Source organism: Phalacrocorax carbo, chromosome 11, assembly GCF_963921805.1.
Source record: "Phalacrocorax carbo chromosome 11, bPhaCar2.1, whole genome shotgun sequence".
Lineage (NCBI taxonomy): Eukaryota > Metazoa > Chordata > Aves > Suliformes > Phalacrocoracidae > Phalacrocorax > Phalacrocorax carbo.
Window position 1 is genome coordinate 10,673,256 of NC_087523.1, and position 19,863 is coordinate 10,693,118.

General features: G+C 44.1%; 1 protein-coding gene across 1 annotated transcript; it reads right to left on the reverse strand.

The window, feature by feature from the left end:
• Window positions 1-13,182: 13,182 nt before the first annotated feature.
• Window positions 13,183-17,528, reverse strand: AGTR2 (angiotensin II receptor type 2). Its single transcript, XM_009510225.2, has 2 exons — window positions 17,129-17,528; window positions 13,183-15,429 (listed from the first exon to the last, which is right to left on the reverse strand). Exon 2 carries the CDS (start codon window positions 15,354-15,356, stop codon window positions 14,238-14,240), a length of 1,119 nt encoding a protein of 372 aa, XP_009508520.1. The 5' UTR covers window positions 15,357-15,429; window positions 17,129-17,528; the 3' UTR covers window positions 13,183-14,237.
• Window positions 17,529-19,863: the final 2,335 nt, after the last annotated feature.

Here is a 19,863-nt window from a genome sequence, read left to right on the forward strand (position 1 = left end):
GCCATACAAATAATTGCTTTTTATGACTCACACAAGAAGTTTAGAAGGCTGTGAAAAAAAAAAGAGCTGGCCCTTAGAAAGCTATGAGATCAAAAATCTGGGAAAAACACCACTAGGTTTCCTGCATCAGGCAGTGATAAAAAAATAACACAGAAAGACAATTAGAAGGAACTAAAGAAAGATCCTCTGGGGAGGTGTATTCCTCTCCAGCACAGAGCCTGGAACAAATTTAGGCATAATTACTGGATGGCTGATTTAGGGTTTTCCTTGGATTTATCTTAGTGCAGTAGTTTAAGGAACTGTAGTTGCTAAAAAGCGAGAAAATTCCCATTGCAAGTCTTTTGGAGTCCCTGAGGAAGGTGTTATAAGACCTTTTTGTACACGTTGAAAGAGGGTTTGATGCTGGATGTTGAAGGTGCCTTGACAGCCCTCCCACACATTTTCTTCTAAAAGAAGCCTTACTGGCTTTACTGGTGTCACCAAGTATTCCCAACAGCAAGGAACTTCAGTTTCTGAAGGTGAAATGAAGAAAGGAACTGAAGGAAAGAAAGAAGCCATAGCTTCCCACTTTGTAAATCAAGCAGCAAACTCCAACAGCCAAGGGAGGTGATGTGCTTGTTTGTTTAATGGAGTACAAGGCAGGATTCTTGTATTAAGTTCTGTAACAGTTACATATGCCAGAAGCATCCTAGCACTACTTTGGTCATTTGTGCAAAGGCGTTTGAGGGAAGGAAAAGGACGTGGTTAACAAATTTGGGAGAAACTCAATGTAAACAACCAACCCTTGGGTCCAACCCTATGCAACTTGCTGTGTTAAAAATAAATCACTCATCAAAACATGTTTTCTGTCAGAAGGAAAACAAAAATAAAGCTTAACCAGTTCTCCTGAAACCAAGGAAGGTCAGGAGAAAGAAAGTAACCACAGCACAAGAGGCAAAAGGCAAGTAAAATCAGGCACAAAGTCTAACTTCAGCTCTGAGCAATGTGGTGCTAAAGTTCTGTAAGAGCTGTGAGTCAGACAGGAAGATGCGTGAGTAGAGATTATTGGAGATTTGCAAAATAGAAAAGGTAAGCTTAAAAAAGAAGAGTAGAACCAAAGAGATCATTACTAACAAGGATGACTGACTCCAGCCCTACCTGGGGGCTCTGAAACGCTGACCTGACGGCTTCAGTAGGCTTGCACAAAAGCAAAAGGGGGGAAAGGGAAAGCAAAGTGAAGCTTTGGGTGCTTCTCTCTTCCATCAGGAGTTATTGCAGTGAACAAGACTAATGGGCAGAATCAGATTTCTCAATATTAGCTTTAGTTTTTGCTGGAAATGGCAAAAATTCTGGTAGTACCTTGTTAAAAAGAACCTTACAGAAGACTGTTCCCTCTTGGCTGAAATGTGGCGTTATTGTCTGTGTGTGTTCATCCTGTGCGCAATTTTTATCTGTGTTATTTCTTCAGGTTTGGAAAGTTAAGACAATACTACAGGGAATTTTGAAGCTTATCAGAAAAGCTCTGGAGTATTTCTTCAGTTCTTTTATCTAAAGGATTTATGAACATTTCCTCAGTTGGACAAGACAGAAAATACTGGAGGACTCTGCAGGCAGAAGTTCGAAATCTGAAAGGAAAGAGAGCTGCTGATAAATCTATCAGGTGGTACTTATTTACTCAAGAAATCATTTTGCTTTAGAGAGAAGAGGGAACAGCTTTTGTTAAAGGTACAACAGAAAGATGCAGTAACTTTGCTGCTTGTGACTGTAGATATTGAAAAGGAGACTCCACTATTTAGTTGCAGCCTAGAAATTCCCCAGAGAAGGAACTGCTCATTGCAACAAACACACTGTCACACACGCTGTTTGTAGACTCTAAGCATAGTGGACTGTTTTTTGGAAGAGGACATGAAGATAGTCGACTGTTGCCTTCAAACAAAGTTAATGAACCACCACCAAAATTTCCTACTAGTAGATCATCACCAGCAAAGAATCTTATATTTACCTGAAATATTTTCTGAGAGCTTTTGATGACCTCCATGCAGTGCGTGTTTTCCTTCTCCATGATCAATCTAACTGGTTTGTAAATAATACTGATATCAATGGCTCATGGGAGGAGGCAGATATAGATGTAAGAGGACCAGTGTTAGTGTCTATGATACCTTCAACCTTAAAAGCATGTGAGTTTTCATGTGTATACATTGGCACATGCACATTTGTTTTCAGCATGATAAAATATATTCCATCACATACGTCATGGTTTTCCAATCTGTTGGAATAAACAGCTCCATGGTTTGCAGTGTCTTATCCTTGATCCCTGCGGACCAGCTGACTACTTTTAAGGATCTGCAAAGAACAATCATAAAACAACAGCCTGCTAGTACTCTTTTGGGCTTGCACATTCATAGGGCTTTTTTTTCCTAGGAGTCATATATCCAGAGAGGTAGAAATCAACTTATTAAGTTCAATGACAAGCCCTGGATGAAGCAAGATTTAATTCACCAGGCTTCTTTGCAGAAGATAAGAGTAGACAATTATAAACATCCCTCCGGTCTTAAAATCTTGGAATTTCGGATATTAGAGAGGCATAGTGAAAAACCTAAGCTCATACTAGCTTGTGTGAACCATCCTATTCATGAACAGAGGACATACCTAACAGCACACCAGGGGTAGGCTTGATAAGAACCAAATAACTGGGACTCATTAAAGCCAGGCACTGGGGACTGCTGTTCCTATTAATTTATTACTAACTTAGATTCCAGAAAACAGAAAGCAAACTATTGTGCTGTGAAATTGATTTAATACCCACACAGGTCACAGACTGATTTAGAGCTTCTACTCAACTTTGTAAAAGGGCTGGAATTGCCACATGAAACTGCCACAAGCATTTTCCAAACATATTAAATATTGCATTTAGATATAAAGTAACATTCATATCTGTGGAATTTGTCACACTGAGTCCTCTAAATGTGGGCTTTTTTTTCTCTGAAGTTATGCAACTTCTAAAAAATTATTGTCGTCTTTGCTGTTCCCATTGAATCTAGAAAAAAACAATTTATGCCTGTAGCAAAATGTCCAACACAGAACAATGCTGATTTCATCAATGTGTAATCATAGGTGGAATCTTATCTTGTCTTCCATTTTACCCTTTACTTACATGTAGAATTTTTTTGAGAAGTCGCGCACACCAGAACTCTACTCTTATTATAGCTACGTGAAAAATAAAACTGACCTTACTGGAATTCCATGCCATGGGGGACCATAACATGGGCAATATACAATGACTTGTGGAGTCCCATGCTAGCATTCCCTGTGCTTGCAGACACTACTAAAATAAAGTCCTGATGTGCATAGTGAACGTATGTAGGAAGTATTTTCATGATACTGCTTGAGTACAATAAAATGGGCACAAGTACACAGAGACATTGATTTGGGCACCTCCATTTCTGGGTGCTTCAGAGAAGATACTTAGGATCTAATGTGCAAAGTACTAAATTTTGAGAAGGTTCCAGCTCCCAGTGACTAACAAGAGAAACTAAGCACCAAAATATGACAAATCTAAATTTAAGAATTGTAATTGTTTCAGCCAACTTTTTGTACAACACCATGGCTCAGAAGGGAACATGGAAAAGTGTTTTTAATTCTCCCAGGGAAATTGTTTCATGTTATATAGACAGACTCATTCCAGGTGGATACAGGCATTTTCCTGCAGTGGTTGTATTTATCCAGATTACTCTGCACTCGCTATACAACAGATTCCCTTTGAAAGCAAGGGTATCACTGGAAGCCTGGCTCAACATCTAAAACATGCAAGACCAATATTTAACAGAGATGCTTGATACATGCCTTGGGGAGCTATTTGCATCATCTTCCTTAGTCATCCAAGTGAGATTAAGCACAGCCAGCCGGAAGTCCAATTTCCTTGTGCAAACACAGCAGTAGCTCTAAACTCCCTTAGAAGTCAATGCAGGAAGAGGAGCAATGCCAGCAGGCAATTCAGACTTATAAGATGTGAACAAACTGCTGGGGCACCTTTTTCACCACTGAATATAAAGGAAGCCAGAGGTCCTGCCGTGCCGGTGGTACCTCTGCTCACAGATGAGAGCAGCCCACAGGGAATTTCTGTAGTGCCCTAGCAGCCGGTCTGGCACCATCACTTACCTTTCATGAACAGTTGTTAAATTACCCTTCATCTCTCAGTCAGCTTTGATAGTACTCGGTGGGGTTTTCACAAATAGGTCAGGATAGTTACCAAACAGAGCGGAACTGGTTGTCTTCTAAGTGCTACACAGAACTTTCAGTAACTTAAAGACTGCCAAATCTCACTCTTTTTTATGATATGCAGCAGACCCACCCATAAAATGACATACTGAACTTTTTTAAGTACGGCCAATTGCAATCTGATTTTCAATCTCTCACTTTCTGGGTTTTTTTTTAACCCACAAATAGTAGTATTATTACACTAAAGATACATCTTCATACCTTCCAAGCACACTGTTTTCTGCAGTAGCCTATAACTTGACACTAGGTGGCCTGTTTCTTCTTTCAGAGATCTGCTATGTCATTACACCACCTAAGGATTTAATCAAAAGTAAAAATAAAAAGTTAAACAATCTACAGGACTTTGTTCGGCAGGGTTTTAAGATTAATATTGCAAAACAGCTCATTGTTTCCTAACTGGAATGCATTCACTGTAACGCAGAATACAGAAATGAATATCTGTAACTTGGCTTGCATCCTGAGCCTTGAGCAATGTCTTATCCACACAGCAACCTCCAAGGAGGAACACATAGTATTTTTTTCCTGAAAAAAAACCCCCACCCACAATGTCCCCTCATCCGACTCATAGATACAAGAGCATACAGAAGGGAAGAGGATGTGAAGACAGAATAGTTACTCTTCTCTACTCTGCTTGGTTTTTCCCAGGTGAGATCCAAAAAAAGCATTCAGAGCCTCACCTCCCCCTTCGAATGAAGCTCATGCACTCCAGTAGTATGTCCTTTTACTGCCAAGGGGGCTGCAAAAGCAGAAAACTGGGATGAATCATGGAGCATTTAAGAGACTTTCATGGGTGGTAAAAAAAAATCTAAAGGTACTGAGGTTTCTGACACAGAGAGCAGCATGTAATAGTTTAATTGGAGCATTCAGCTTTCTTGAAGAGGCTAATGAGGAAATGAGGGATTGCCTACAGCAAGAGAGTACTCTGGCAAATGGCTTCAGGACAGGGGATCTTAATTTGCCTTTCAGTATTTCCCAACCACAGAAAGCACAATCACTTTATTGCAAAATCACTGTGCTTCTGCACGATAAGCTTTGTGACAAACAAATGCCTGCATGTTCAGCCTTTAGAGCAGTATGTGCTGTTATGTGAAATTATATGAGGAAATAAAGCATATTTTGCCATGGTGTGGCTGAACAGCAACCTCCTCCATCAGTAGAAATGGGGTGAACTTGTTTACAGAGCAGGTAAATGCTTCATGCCAGGCAGAGAACAAAGACTGGAGCCTGCAGCGCCACTAAAGGAAGAGCCAGCACAAGGGTGATCTACAACAGCCTGCTTCTCTGGGGAGTCATATGGACACCCCCGTGAAGAGGAAAGTGGTTAGTGACTTCTTTTAGTCACCACATGAAGGAGAACACATAGCTATCCCTTTGCCCTGCTGTGCTGCTCTACCTCTGACTTAGCTCCACTGCTTCTTTGGAGTATTTTTTTTTGAACCAGTGACAGGGAGAAGAATAAAGACAGGGGGAATGAAGCAGAAGACAGATTTCCTCTATGTGTTCTCATTAAATATTAGGTCTATAAAGAGCTTGGAGGGAGCAAGGGCAAAGGAAATGCGCTGTGTGACAGCTGTAGATGTTAACTGCCAGCATTACACTACTATATTATGATCTGTTCAGAGAGGATGTTAAATGTTACTGAATTTATTGTTCTATTTTCAGCTGGTCTAACGTGCATACCTGCAGTAATACTGTGACAAAAATTATAGGACAGGCCCCAGTGATGGTGTGTACACAGCAAAGATTTATGGCAGGATCCACAGTAGGAGGGAGCTCTGGGAACAACCTCTCAATTCTTCATGTGTCTCCAACCACATCTAGCTTGATTCACTGAGCTATGTGTTACCAGTGTCCCAACGCACAAGAACAAGTCCTCAGCACTGCACCTGCTCTTCGACCCAAGGAAAACCTGGGAACATTCCTCAGTGATTATTCAGAGGCTTTCAACAGACCCTCACGCTGAACCCACCCTGTTCGTTCCACATGAACCTCTGACATTTTTTCAAATGGTAGATTTTTTTTTCAATGGTATGCCTTAAAAGAGTCTTGCTTAATCCAAGAGCTGTCTTAGCAATCAGCAAAAACATGATTTCCCACCCAGCTTGGGTACAGATAAAATCTGCTCCTGCCTTCAGCATGAGGTCTGCTCCGGGTGCTCTTGCAGCTGAATTAGCTACAGGGTAGCCCAACATTAAGAACTTTCCTATCTGTTTTCATTACCTGCTTGTGTTTCCACCTCATCCTAGAGAGAGTTACTTGCAAAGTATCACATCTCAGCAGAAAACAAGCTAGTAACTAGGAAAGCAGCTAGTTGCCTTGTGGTTCATATCCGTGCTGGACTTAGCGCTGAAGGAATAAACATTCATGACTCTTTTGTGTAATTTCTTTTTTGGGTGTTGCAGTGGATGAAAGAAAGAACTCTCTGCATTCCTGCAGGGGATGCAGATTAAAGTAAAATCAGATGAAAGACTGCCAGATAGCAGGCTGAGAGCCAGTGATGTGCATGGGGATCTCCCCAGTTAATGTAGCACATTTAGCATCATACTCTGAAGTCTTTTTTCCTAGACTTGTCCTTGAAAATATCTCCCTTGGGTTACATAATTTTCCTAATAAAAGCCCACATGTTCTGAACTGCAGCAGTCTATTACCACAAATTTGAAAGAAACCCAGATCTTTTTATTATTAAACATGTTGATTACATTACAAAGTCTATCTAGGTCTGAAAGTACATTCTTATGTAGACTTTTGTCAAACATGTTTACTGCATACTGAATTGCACAGGGAGAAATCCTCCCCCAAAGAAGCACAAGCACTTTGAAGAACAAACCCTGCACACTGTACTTATCTAAAAGGAGACTGTTAACACAGTAAAACAAGGCCATCCAGCACTTTATGATAAAAAGGGATTCATGATGCTTTAAAACCCTGGAGTTCAAGATAGTAGAGATTAGTATAGAGAGCCAAATTGCACAGTCCTTACTTTGGAAGAAGCTTCACTGTGGTCAGTGAAGGTGTTTTGCAGGGTAAGATGCTAGTATCATGAGGATCATGAGATATATTTCATTATGTGTAAGACTCCTTAAAGTACTTACCAGAGCAAATCAAACAATACAGAGTAATACTGCTCAGCATCTGCAAAGAAAACCTACCAAGTTCCCCTGTGTCCTGGTTTCTGCTGGGATAGAGTTAATTTTCTTCATAGTAGCTTGTAGCTTGGGGCTACATTTTAGATTTGTGCTGAAAACGGTGTTGATAATGAGATATTTTAGTTGTTGCTAGGAAGCGCTTACACTAGTCAAGGACTTTTTCAGCTTCCCATGCTCTGCCGGGTGCACAAAAAGCTGGGAGGGTGCAGGGCTGGGACAGCTGACTCCAACCGGCCCAAGGGATGTCCCACACCATATGGCATCGATCTCAGCATATAGAGCTGGGGGAAGAAGGAGGAAGGGGGGACATTGGGAGTGATGGCGTTTCCCTTCCCAAGTCACCGTTACGCGTGGTGGAGCCCTGCTTCCCTGGGGATGGCTGAGCACCTGCCTGCCACGAAGGAGTAAATGAATTCCTTGTTTTGCTTTGCTTGTGTGCACGGCTTATGCTTTACTTATTAAACTGCCTTTATCTCAACCCCCGAGTTTTCTCACTTTTACTCTCCTGATTCTCCCCATCTCACTGAGGAGAAGTGAGTGAGTGGCTCTGTGGTGCTTAGTTGCCGACTGGGGCTAAACCCTCCAAGTGAAGACCTTAGAAAGTTGCATGCCACATAAACACCATCTCATCAAAGATTTTGGGAACCAACAGATTTCAAGACTACAGATGAAGCGCTTCATTTTCTCCAGAGACAGTGGTAGTGGCTACATTTTTTCTACTCTGTCATGGCACGACTGCATGCCTAGCACATGCTGTATTCATGATTTTCACTTTCCTGTCATTGCGAAAGAGCTGCATGTTTGGATGCTGTCCTAACACTTAATGCAGATGCTTTGCTATGCTTTTTGCAGGAGGCTGTGCATTGCATATGGCACTGCACCCTGGCTAGCAGGGTACCCCCGAGCACCTGGGGCAGGGATGGTTGTGCCTGGCAGCTCCCCAGCCTTAGGGCTCACATGCCAGATGCCCACATGCCATCTTGCAGCAAAGCACAAAGGGGCAAGTTTAGGGCACAGGCAAATTATTTCAGAGTTCAGTGCCATGCTTCCAGCACAGCAAACACATTTACACACGTGTACTTCTACCACCATGAATAAGCTGCATTATGCATGGGCAGATAGCTTCAGAGCACAATTTCTGAGGCATCCCTAGGGAATACAGAAGACACTGTTAAACCAAAGTTTAAACAGCAACATTAACGTGCTGGTTCTGCTTCCTTATGGATATATTATATTAATGTGACGGCTTTCCATTTCATTGCATTAAGTCTCTGCAAGCTCTCCCACACATCGTTCAATAGTAATTTTATGTTATATACCCAATAAATCTCTGTCTAAATGCCTTTAATGATTATACCATTTTCATTCCTGTTGGAAAGGCTTCTTACATTTGTCACAAGGTGGGTCCGATTTCCAGAGACAGCCTTGTCCTCTGTTTCATTTTAGCTGTCTGTCATGTTGACTTGGCAGTTGTGCTGGATAAGTTGCATTTGCACTGTTGTGGTTCATTGGGTTGGGTATTGTTGTTGTTCTTATTTGCTGTAAAAACAATAAAATACTTAAATTTACAGTTCTTAAAGCCAAAACTCACACTGGATCCTGGATTCCCATAACCACTTGTCTTACAGTCGTGGAGCAGGGCTTTGCAAACTTATGTGTGCTTAAACTGAAGAGCTACTAGTTGCTAGTGGGGGAGAGGGGATAAGTTCAGATGTGTCTCATGGAGGGAAATTAATGTTGTGACCCTTATCCACTTCCATATTACTCTGCTTTCTCCCTGTGAAATGTTTTGGGGACTAACAGAGCTCTATCTGGAGCTTATAGTGTCAAATTCAGATCCTGTCTCAGCTGAAGAGGAAGTGGAAAGTAAACACTTGAAAGAGGCAATGAGAGAGGCTGGCTTGCTCCCTCTCCCAGGGCTCTCCACTCCAAGACCAAGGTCCAGAAATATTTCAGCCAGGCCTGTGCAGTCACCTGCTGGCTTCTCGCCCCATATCTCTCCCAGTGGCAAAGCTGAAAAAGCTGGGTTTGGAAGCTGAAGGCGTTACACTGCCATCTATGGTCCTTGACAGATTTAAGGGCTGATATTTGAAGCGGCAGGATTTCAATCTGAGCACAGAGAGGGAGAGAGGGAGGCATGGATGGAGAAATGGATATCCTATAGGTTGTCAAGGACAGGAGTGCTGTAGGGAGGTGCCTCTGGGCTTCCCATGCAGAAGAGGAATAAGCCCCCCCTGGTTCCCATCCTTATTGTCCACGGCAGTGGGTGTGCCCCTACTGAAACCCAGGCCCAGCATCCCACAGCCCTGCTTCCCAGTAGCGGCGAAGCTGAGGGCACCGCAATACTGCAAAGTGGAGATTGCAGATGCGGGAGAAGGTCTGCAAACACCTCGTTAGGTGAGATGAATGCACACAGGCTTGCTGCTGGCAGCTGCGTATCCCACAGAGTTAGACATTACTTCCCTTTGAACACATACACACACACAAACCTGCTGTTTCCATAAACAAATCTCAATTTTTACTCTGGGGTTGGGTTTTCTCTTCCTCTTTTGACTGTAATGAAACCTAGCGAACAGGAGAGAGCCTTGGCTCTCAACCAGGTGCCTCACTGGGTGCTCTGCCAAGCAGCAAGGCGGTTGCTGACCACTGTACCCAGACCAGATCATACCTGATGTTGAAGACAGCAGCCCTGGGCTCCCTCTGTAGGCAGGTATCTGGTAAGGCAAAGCCATAGGAGACTCATAAACCCTTCCCGGCAGAGCCCGTGGGCCAGAGCAACAAGCCCCTCTCTGTTACACCCAGCTGGATCCCACAGCAGGTAGACATGAGGAAGGCACATCCCAGGACTTTGCTGAATGGAGCAACCCTTCCTAACAACAGCAGTCATCTTCCTCCAAGGGAAGGTGATTTGAGACAAGAGCATCAAGTCTGCCAGCATGGAGGAAAGGCTGCCAGACCACCTCAATCCCCACCCTTCACGTTTCCTGTGTTCCTGCCAGGACCACTCAAATACAGTATGCAGGAGTCCTCATTGTCATGTGTAAATGTGAGCAGTTCACTTGCTCCCTGGCACCCCCTCACCCTTCAGCCAGGACAAGGGGGTGTGTTGTGAAGGGCAGCCAAGTTGTGGCAGTCGGCTTCAGGGTGGCAAGATTATATTCCTGCCCAAAACCTAGCCTGAGGAATGGGACAAGTGTGCTGAGTGGTTGCCAGCACAGGCTCAGGCTCTGTTGACTTCTCACAGAGAACATGCTGTACCAAACATTTCTTATGTATATCTTACATAAACAAAACATTTAACTCACCACCCAGCACTAGCTCATGCTAATAAATGCCAGTGACTCTTTCTGCTTCATATACTGAAGTCAGTTCAGAGACACACACAGGATACTCAGCTTGGGCTGACGCTCTTTCTGCAATTTTTAAGCTGAAAGTAATCAACTACAGCTAGAAAAGGAAGCTGCAAACAAGATTTGCTGTGCAAATATGACAGAGACTGACCAACCCCTGTAGGAAACCATCCCTTCCATCCCTCTTTGGGGAAAGACCCATTGACAGTCACCGAAGTGCTCCAGGACTTTTCCCTCTCCAGAGAAACCCTGCTACCACTCTCAGCTTTGACGCCAAACCCATCAGCATTTCCACCTGGTAGACCACAATGCACCCCTTCCACAGCAGGCTTTCCTCTCCGCTGACTCTGACTGCGCCATGGCAGGGTAGAGTGGGCGCAGCCCCAGCCAAAATCCAGCTCTTGCTCATAAATTCATCTCACCGTACTTGCAGAGTGAGCAAGACACTGAGCAACCACACAGACCCTGCCAAAACTGCGTGACTCGCCCTAGGGCACAACCTCAGGGCCGGCGCAGGGGCTGTGGGACGGCAAGGCTGGCCTGAGAGGGGCTCCCAGGCTTGCGCACTCTGCAGGGCTCCTGCCTTGGACAGGCTGTCTGCATTTTCTAGGGGCGCCTAAGGGAATACAGGGTTTACCAAGGATCAGGGTGGGAGGGAGACTTCGGGTCTGACAGAGACAGGCTGTAGCACTGCACAACTATTAGAACTGTTAGCAAATATCAGCAAAATGTTCTCCTGGAAGGAAAAAAGTAGCTTCAAAATTTGCAAGGGAAAATACCTACTTAATTTTTTGTCTGCATTCTATTGTGGAAAATCCTGAAAAAAGATGAACACAACACATTGAAACTGTGAAACTCCCCCACATTTTCCATTAAAAATCCCTGAAAAATCCCATGAGAAACTTGAGCATGATGGAAGAAATTCATAGAGCCCAACATTATTCAATTTGCTCTAAAAATAAAACAAAACCCTTGATACAGCACCTCTTCCACTTCCATCTCAGGTTCTTCTCCAGACAGAGTTTTTTTGATGTTTGTTTAACCACAGTACTCAGATTCTTGACCTATTAGAGGTAAAAGGCAGATCTGGCAAACAGAAATGTCACACTGCCGAGCTCATGGGGTCACTTGGTTTGTCACTCTTGCAGAATATGACCTTCAGGATAGACTTCTTTTGAAACTGCATTTTGAAAGAAGGAATTTTCCTCCCCTCTTAGTTTTGCCTCCCATTTAATACTCTTTTTTTTGTTTCCCTGTTTCTAGGAGAGTGCAGCTGCCTCAGCCCCAGCAGGCAGTCATTAATCCCTGCCCTGCAGCTGTAGCAGTGGGAGATGCTGCATCGCTGCTCTCTCCCTGGGAAAGCTTTGTCCTCATATTCTCTGGCCTCTCACAGGTATAAATGCAACTGGAGCTGGATCTCAGACTCCTGTAGTATTTCTCTGCCCGCACAGGTCTGCGCACCGGGCAGAAGGCATACTTGTTAAAAACTGTTCTTTTTGAGCCGGTCCAAACTGATGCATAGAAACGTGCAGCCTGCTTACGCCCAGGATGGGTACAGCAGAAGCACCGGTACCGCTGGGGCCAGATGCTGTAGTTTAGCTTTTGTTTTGAGAGTACAAAGATGCCACTTAATGGCACAGCTTTGTTCATTATTGACCTGTATTGCAACAAAGGTAAAAAGCCTCTTATTACTCCTTATTACTCCTCTGAGCCAGCCACTCCGAACACCTGGTAATTTTCTTATTATGATGATTTGTTTTGCTGTAGCATGACTGCATTGTTGTGCTCATTGCTAAGCAATTAACAGTTTGTCCTTCCAGAAATATCCCACGCCCCAGACAGTATTAGCTCCTCGGAACATTTTCAACAAAAACATTCCAGGGGAGACGCATTAGCAGCTCTTCCACTTTCTGGGACAAGCATCTCTCCAGCTACATACCCCACTATAGAACATCAGACCAGGACAGGGAGAAGGGGTTATTTGTGGTCAAGCCCCTGTTTTGCCAAGTTTGGCATAAACTTTTCATCTCACGTCACTCTGAGGCTGGCACATTTCTTGCATAATCCCATTTTCACAGGCGCCACTGATGAAACTTTCCCCCTCCCTAGAAGTGAAGGACAGCTCCTGCACCAGGTTCCCATGGCTTCCAGGCACCAGCCAGTATTGGGACTTCCAGGGAGGCCAGACTCCTGGTTACCCAACCAGCAGGTATAATTTCTGACCCATGGCCCCAAAACTGCTAATGCAAGCCTCAAGGGTAACTTGTCAGAGAGGATTCCCTGAAGCTAACAATCTTTCAGTCACCCTGGGTTACCCAGCCTGGGGACAACCTGCTGGCAATTAAGCAAGGTGCTCACAGATTCCTCTTTTAGACTGAGCCTATCAAACATGATCCTTTCTGAAGGGTCCAAAAGGACCGGTATCTCTCCGTCAAAAGAAAATTTCAAATAATCTGCAAAATCAACCTCAAAGTAGAATCAGTATTTGCCATGTATTTCTTTTTTTCCCTCTTTTTTTTATTTACAAATGAGTAGACTCCCCTACTGAGATGTGGGTAAGTCTTAGGAGTCACACCACGGTTTTGCTTCTGGGTATCAAGATGGAGTCATTTAGGTTTTCTGTACACAGTACCCCAAAATTACAGTAATAATTGACATTTAAATGGGAAAAGTCTAGACAATCGACAAGTCCTTTCCCGAAGGCTGCTGGGCAGTGCATGGAGCTCAGCATGCCCACACAGCAGTGGGACATAGCATGTTCGGTTCCTGCGACATTACTGTCAAAAGTGACCACACTGAATCAAAACAAAGGACCATCTGGCCTGCGAACCTGTTACCTGCTATGAGAAAGGTATAAAAGCCTGCATGTGGTTGTACTTTCCCTCAGAAACGCTCTCCTGCCTCCAGCAGTTTGCAGAACTGTGTCTCCACCTGTTCTCAGGACACCAGGCCTGAGCAAGCAGGAGGTATATTTGATGCGTTTTACACATGACATCTCTAGCCATGTATTTAACAAAAATTATATATATATATAAAATAAGGGTCAAAATATTTTCTTACAGATAGGTACAGAAGTGCCTGCACTGATTTATTTACACATTCTCTAGTGAGAATCTCTTTTAGAAAATCAGCTTAGGATATAATACTCAGCACCTACACAACTGTAGTTTTTGTGCAATGGTCCTTTGGTATATTTTGTCTTTTTGTGTTACACTTAACACTCGCCTGATCTCAGCCACACACAAGCTGGTATTTAAAATGCCATCAATATATTTTTTGCCAGAGTCTTCCTTCTATGTAAAACTCATTGCGTGCTCATTGCAGAAGGGAAGGAAGAATAAATCCCCATGTATGAGAAAAACAGATTCTCCTTTAAACAGCTGGTGAATGAATGGGCACAAAATGAAGGGAACGTGAGAGAGGAGCATCACCACTGCAGGCACAGCCAGCTCTACTGACATCACCCCACATGATGCTCCAGTGCCTACAGCAAGGACTCAGGCCCCTCTTCCCTGCCCATGGGGGTCTCGGCATCTCTGAGGCAGCTCCCTTTCCTCAAAGAAGAGCTCTCCTGATGGCTGTTGAACTGATAAACTCGTCGCTTAAACAAGCGATGGAGCTTCTCCTGGAACTGGTTCCCAATAAAGCAGTACAGCAAAGGGTTGATGCAGCTGTTGGTGAATGCCATGCAGATCCCAAATGGCAGCGCTGTGTCGATGCTCTCTGTCACGTCACAGTTGTTAATGATGTTCATATGAGCCAACGCATCCAAAAATGTTAAAATGTGGAATGGGAGCCAGGAAATTAAGAAGGCCACAACAACAGCAGCCACCAGCTTTAGGACTTTGTCCCTCTTCTGCTTGGTTTTCCCAAACTCCTGTGCTTTGAGCAAGTGCTTCCTGATCCAGATGTAGCACGTGGTGATCACTGTCAAGGGGATGAAGAAGCCGAGTGCATTTTTCAGGAAGGCTGTTGCCACAGACCATTTTTCATAATTTTCATGAGGAAAGGCCATAATGCAAGCATTGACCCCCAAACTTTCAATGTAGTGAGTGTCACGGAAATAAAAAGTTGGGAGGGAGGACAAACAGGCAAGGCCCCACACAAGCAATGCTATAAAATAAGCTTGTTGTGGAGTTCTTCTTTGAGAGCGAATAGGATAGACAATAGCATGGTACCGGTCCATGCTCATGCATGTAATGAAAAATATACTCGCAAACATGTTCAAGCACAGGACAGAACTGGAGATTTTGCACATGAGAGACCCGAAGAACCAGTTATACCCCTGTGCGTAGTAGGTAGCCCAGAAGGGAAGGGTGGCAAGGCACAGCAGATCTGCCATGGCCAGGTTGAAAATGTAGATATTAGCAACTGTTTTGGGGCCACTGTGGCGACAAAGCACCACAACCACCACACTGTTGCCAACCAACCCCAGAACAAAAACCACAGAGAAAAGTGCAGGAATTAGTGAAAACTGATAATCTGAAGAGGCAAGTGGGCAGGGAGCGGAGGAGCGCAATGCAGCTGATGAGTTTGTCAGTGCTGTATAGAGGACTTGGAGAGTTTCTCTGGTGGTGACGACCAGGGAGTAGTTGCTCTGCATGTTGGTGCTGGTGGAAAAGGAGGTTCTGCAGGAAATTCATGTGCTAGCAGCACTTTTCTATCACATTGCTCACCTGCAGATCAGAAACCGCGTGTTAGGCATGCACTCTGCAGCCATCTTAGCACTGGAATCAGTCACAATAAAATAAAAACCTTAGAAAATTATGTCAGTAAGCTGAGTGCTGAAGTACCATGTAACCCTGCTGGACTCCTTTCCTCCATCCCACTGACAGCCCTAGGGAGGTCACCACACTTTTTAATTAGCCTGGCAGAGAAGCAAGCAGCTGGGTTTTATCTGTGATTACAGATGGTGCTTTCTGTGGCCAGCAGAGCAGAAAGATTATTGACTCAGGAGCTGGAGGTACTTAGGAAACTTCTGTGACCAAAGGCAGCACAGAAATTCCTCGTGATCCTTTTCTTAGCTTTCTTAATCTGTTTCCAGCACTCTGCACAGCTAAAATACTGTAGAAAGGCAGCACTTACCAGTGGGGATCAGGTATTTCACACCTGAGCATCTCCTGGGACTTCACAGGCATGAAAGCAGCCTTTTAACCAGGCTATTAGGAAAGCAAGCTTTGACTTTTTTTTTTTTTTTTTATTCTCAGGGCTGGATACAAAGACACTGAAGAGTCTTTGCAAAATGCCATTTACTGTCAGAGTCCTTGTCAAAGCAAATCTGCATCTCCTGCCCTCATGATGGTTTTTAATCAGAAGAAATATTTTCAGTGCAGTTACAAGCAATAGGCAGAGTCAGGTACTCAGTCCTTGCAGGCATTGGATTTAACAGTGGTATTTGCCATTCATTTAGAAAGATCAGGACTGGGTTTCAGTAGGGGAAAATGTAGCTACAAAACAGCTAAAATAGGAGAGTTAATTAACAGGTCTGTCTTTGTTCCAGTCCAACAGCTTCTGTCTGCACTCTAAGCAGGGCATTTTTCAAACTTTAAGACTTTATAGTCAATAAAGAAAATATCACACCCAAATATTTTCTTTTACATAATAGAAAGAGGCAATTCCTATTTAAATCCTTATGGAACCAACCAGGCATTTAAGAATTCTCAAGGGGCCCTAAAAACCACAGAAATTTTGACCAAGACAAGGCAACGGAGCTGGGTAATGATCTGTCATTTAACAGAAGGCAACTGATCATTTCAAACCTATTTTTTCTGTATTAACAATCTAGTATACCATAGCTAACCATTTGTTCAATGAAAAATATGCAATATGCTACTTTGAATATGCTGACAAAAGATTAATTTTATTTATGTTGTCTCAACAATAATTCTCCTATTGAAAATTCAATCGGAGACTATTAATGCATTTTTCTGCAGAGTGATGGCATTTAAAGTCCCAAATACTGGACCACAAGCCCACGTTCTGTAATCAAACAGGTCTTAAACCAGAGGAAAGCTTTTTGTATGGGGACAACAATGATTCAGGAGGGGGTCTAGAGCCCCATTTCACCCTTAACTCTTACGTCCTGAATCCCTCACTTTAACATACAGAAGCTGAAATCTCAGAACTAGTCATAAAACATTACAAATCTGACTTAGACCTAGTAGAGGGACCACACCATAATTCATTTTAGCTACATTCTGACAACACGGTTTCATTGACAGACACGCTCCCCCCTCTACACACGAACAACTGGTGGCTTAGAATCGGCTTCTAAACTAGTCATTCCTGCTATTACTTAAGACACAATGAGACATTTTTTCACAAATCAAATCAAATAAATGGAAATTATGCTCTAACAGCAGATAGAAAACATACCTCTCAAACCTCATATTTGCCTGGATGTAGCTCTAGAATTACGTGCTCCTTTTTTCCATTTTCCTTCTAGTGAGTATCACCACCAGCAATCTGCTCTCTCATATCTTCCGTTTTCCCACTGGGAGACTTTAACCTACATAACTCGAGAACTGAAATATGAACGCCTGCCAGCTTCTTTTCCTTTTGGAAGCAAAACAGCTTGAGAAGCCCCTTTCCAAGGCCACGTGAACACATGCAGTAAATCAGGAGAGAGGAACAAGACAACCAAAAAAAAAAAAAAAAAGAAAGAAAGAAAAAGGAAATTCACACAAATATCTCTGCGAGTTTCTACGGCAGCTCTTGGGCCAGGAGCATACATCCACATGCAACCCCCTTCTGCTCCCCAAGGGTGTATATGCAACACATGTGAGCTTCCATGCAAGGATTCACGCATCTCTAGAGTGTAGGGGGGTTCCCATGCACTCTTTGGAGTCCCAGCACTTGCTAACACATTTGAGAGTGGAATAGGCTGTTAGTTCTGGCAGAGCTGACCATAACGTGAACACACAGAGACAGAAAGTGGAGGAGCATCACTGCATTCACACAGCACTGCCTGTGCAAGGGGGCTAATTCTGTCTCCCAATTAGTAGGACGGGAAAGCCACTGCCCAAGTCCTTACAAAGACTTGCACACTGCTCGGAGGAGGGCAGCAGGGCAAGTCCACGTGGCAGGGAGCAGGCTTGGCTCTGAGACGGCACTGGGGTAGCACATGACCAAAGCGAGCAGACTGGCAAGACTGTGTGCTCACGCCAGCTTCCCATTCACGCAAAACTGTGTTTTTACATCTGCTTCTTCCTTGCATCACATGCTCCTCCTGGTCCCAGCCTCCTCTCCCTGCAAAGAGCTCCAAGGGGGCTGCTGGAGAATAAGCACTGGAGCGAAGTCAGCATCCCTCAGCCTTAAACATTTTGCACTGATACCCTGAGCACGATCTCCTCTGCAGCAGCAGCCTATCTGCTGGGGACATGCGTGCTGTGCTCCCCAGGCAAGGCTGCACATGCCAGATGGAAAGCAACCACAGAAGTCCCTGCCAGTGAATGTCCCTTTGCCGCAGCCAGGTGCTGCTGGCTGGGTGTCCATCACCAGCCTGGGCTGGACCCAAGCTCATCCCATTCTTTGAACACCAGCACAGCCTTGCAGTGAGGGGTATCCAGCCATGGCATCTTGAGGAAAACCCCAGTGCCTGCCCTTGGTCTGGGACTGTGCAGCACACCAGAGGCAACAGGCATTGCAGGTTCTATAACCAGCTCTGCATAACCAAAGGGACCCAGAAGGGAGATGAAACAGGGAAAATAGCCTTTTACTAGCATCTTCAGAGGAACCAAGAACTGAGCAGTCTGTGGAGAACAAACTCACCTTTCTGTCCAGTGGTGTCTTTGACCCAGAGAGAGCTGCAGAGAGTGATGGAAAAGTTAATCAGCAAACTCATATACATCCCCCGGAGGAGAGCCCTACTTCTCAAGGTGGGGATAGGAGTCCTTGGCAGATTTTGGCTTTATCTACCTCATATTAAGAGTCCAGCTCTTGGCAATTTCTGTACAAAAGGACACTGTGTTATTTAAAGAAGGGGACTCCCATGTAGCATTTTATTTATCACAGTGCAGCTGATTTACTGCTTCACAGACACAATGACAAAGCATTCAGTGGTCAGGACTGTCAGGCTGCAAGCATGCACAGTGCCTGTGCTTGGGGCAAGCACTGGAAGGGAAAGCAAGCTGAAACAGCTCAATGAAATGCCATGTTGAGAGCAGATAAAACAGAAGCAGACCCAAACATCACATGTATCTTGAGAGGGAGGCTAATACCAAATCACTGCACAGGTTGGGAGACCTCATCTGTCCCAAAGGCTCAAGCACTGCGTGTCACAGCCAGAGTTAGACAACATAGATGCCAGCACACCCTTGTTTTCTCAAGAGCCATATGGACCTCCCCAATGTACCAACTCACCCATTCCGTAAATGCTTAGTTCATTTTTGGGGCATCCCTTCCTCTTCCTTTTCCCACTCATTCCTCCCTTCATTTGAGGTTATCATGGAAAAGGCAGAAGAGGAAGGGAGAAACCCTGGAAACACTAAAGCTTGTGTTACTCAACAAAAAATACAGAGAATTTGTAAAGGAAGCAGTAACATCCATAATAGTTTAGGGGCTAAAAAAGTCAAGACTCAACCAAAAACCTTTAAGACGAAGGTTTGCACTCAGTTCCCCCATACTACAACCACTACCAGGAGACTTCTTGTTTTGTTCAGGAGGCATTAAACAGACAAGGCACCTTCTAGAGACAAGCTGCAAGAACTCTGTCCTTTCTTCACACAAAACATCTACAAAGCAGGTCAGTAGGAGCACGTGGGATGTGCAAGTGCAGGGGTCATGTGTCCTACTGCAAAGGGGAACAAATGTGCCTTTTGCCACCAATCCCACCTGTACATACCCTGCTTTGGGAGCAGAGGACTGCTGGCTCTCAGGTGAGTGACCTGAGACATCAGCACTCACTCTGACTCATATTCATTCAATATTTTACTAACAATATGTGAAAGGACACCCTCAGCCAGGAATTCTTAGTGGTAGCTGCTTTGCACACAAACGACCGGTGAAAGATCTTGCTACATCCTTCATCAAACATCCAGCGTACTTTGTAAGCAGGGGAAAAACTCAAGTGCATGAGAATGTTTATTTTACAAAAATAACACACACAAATT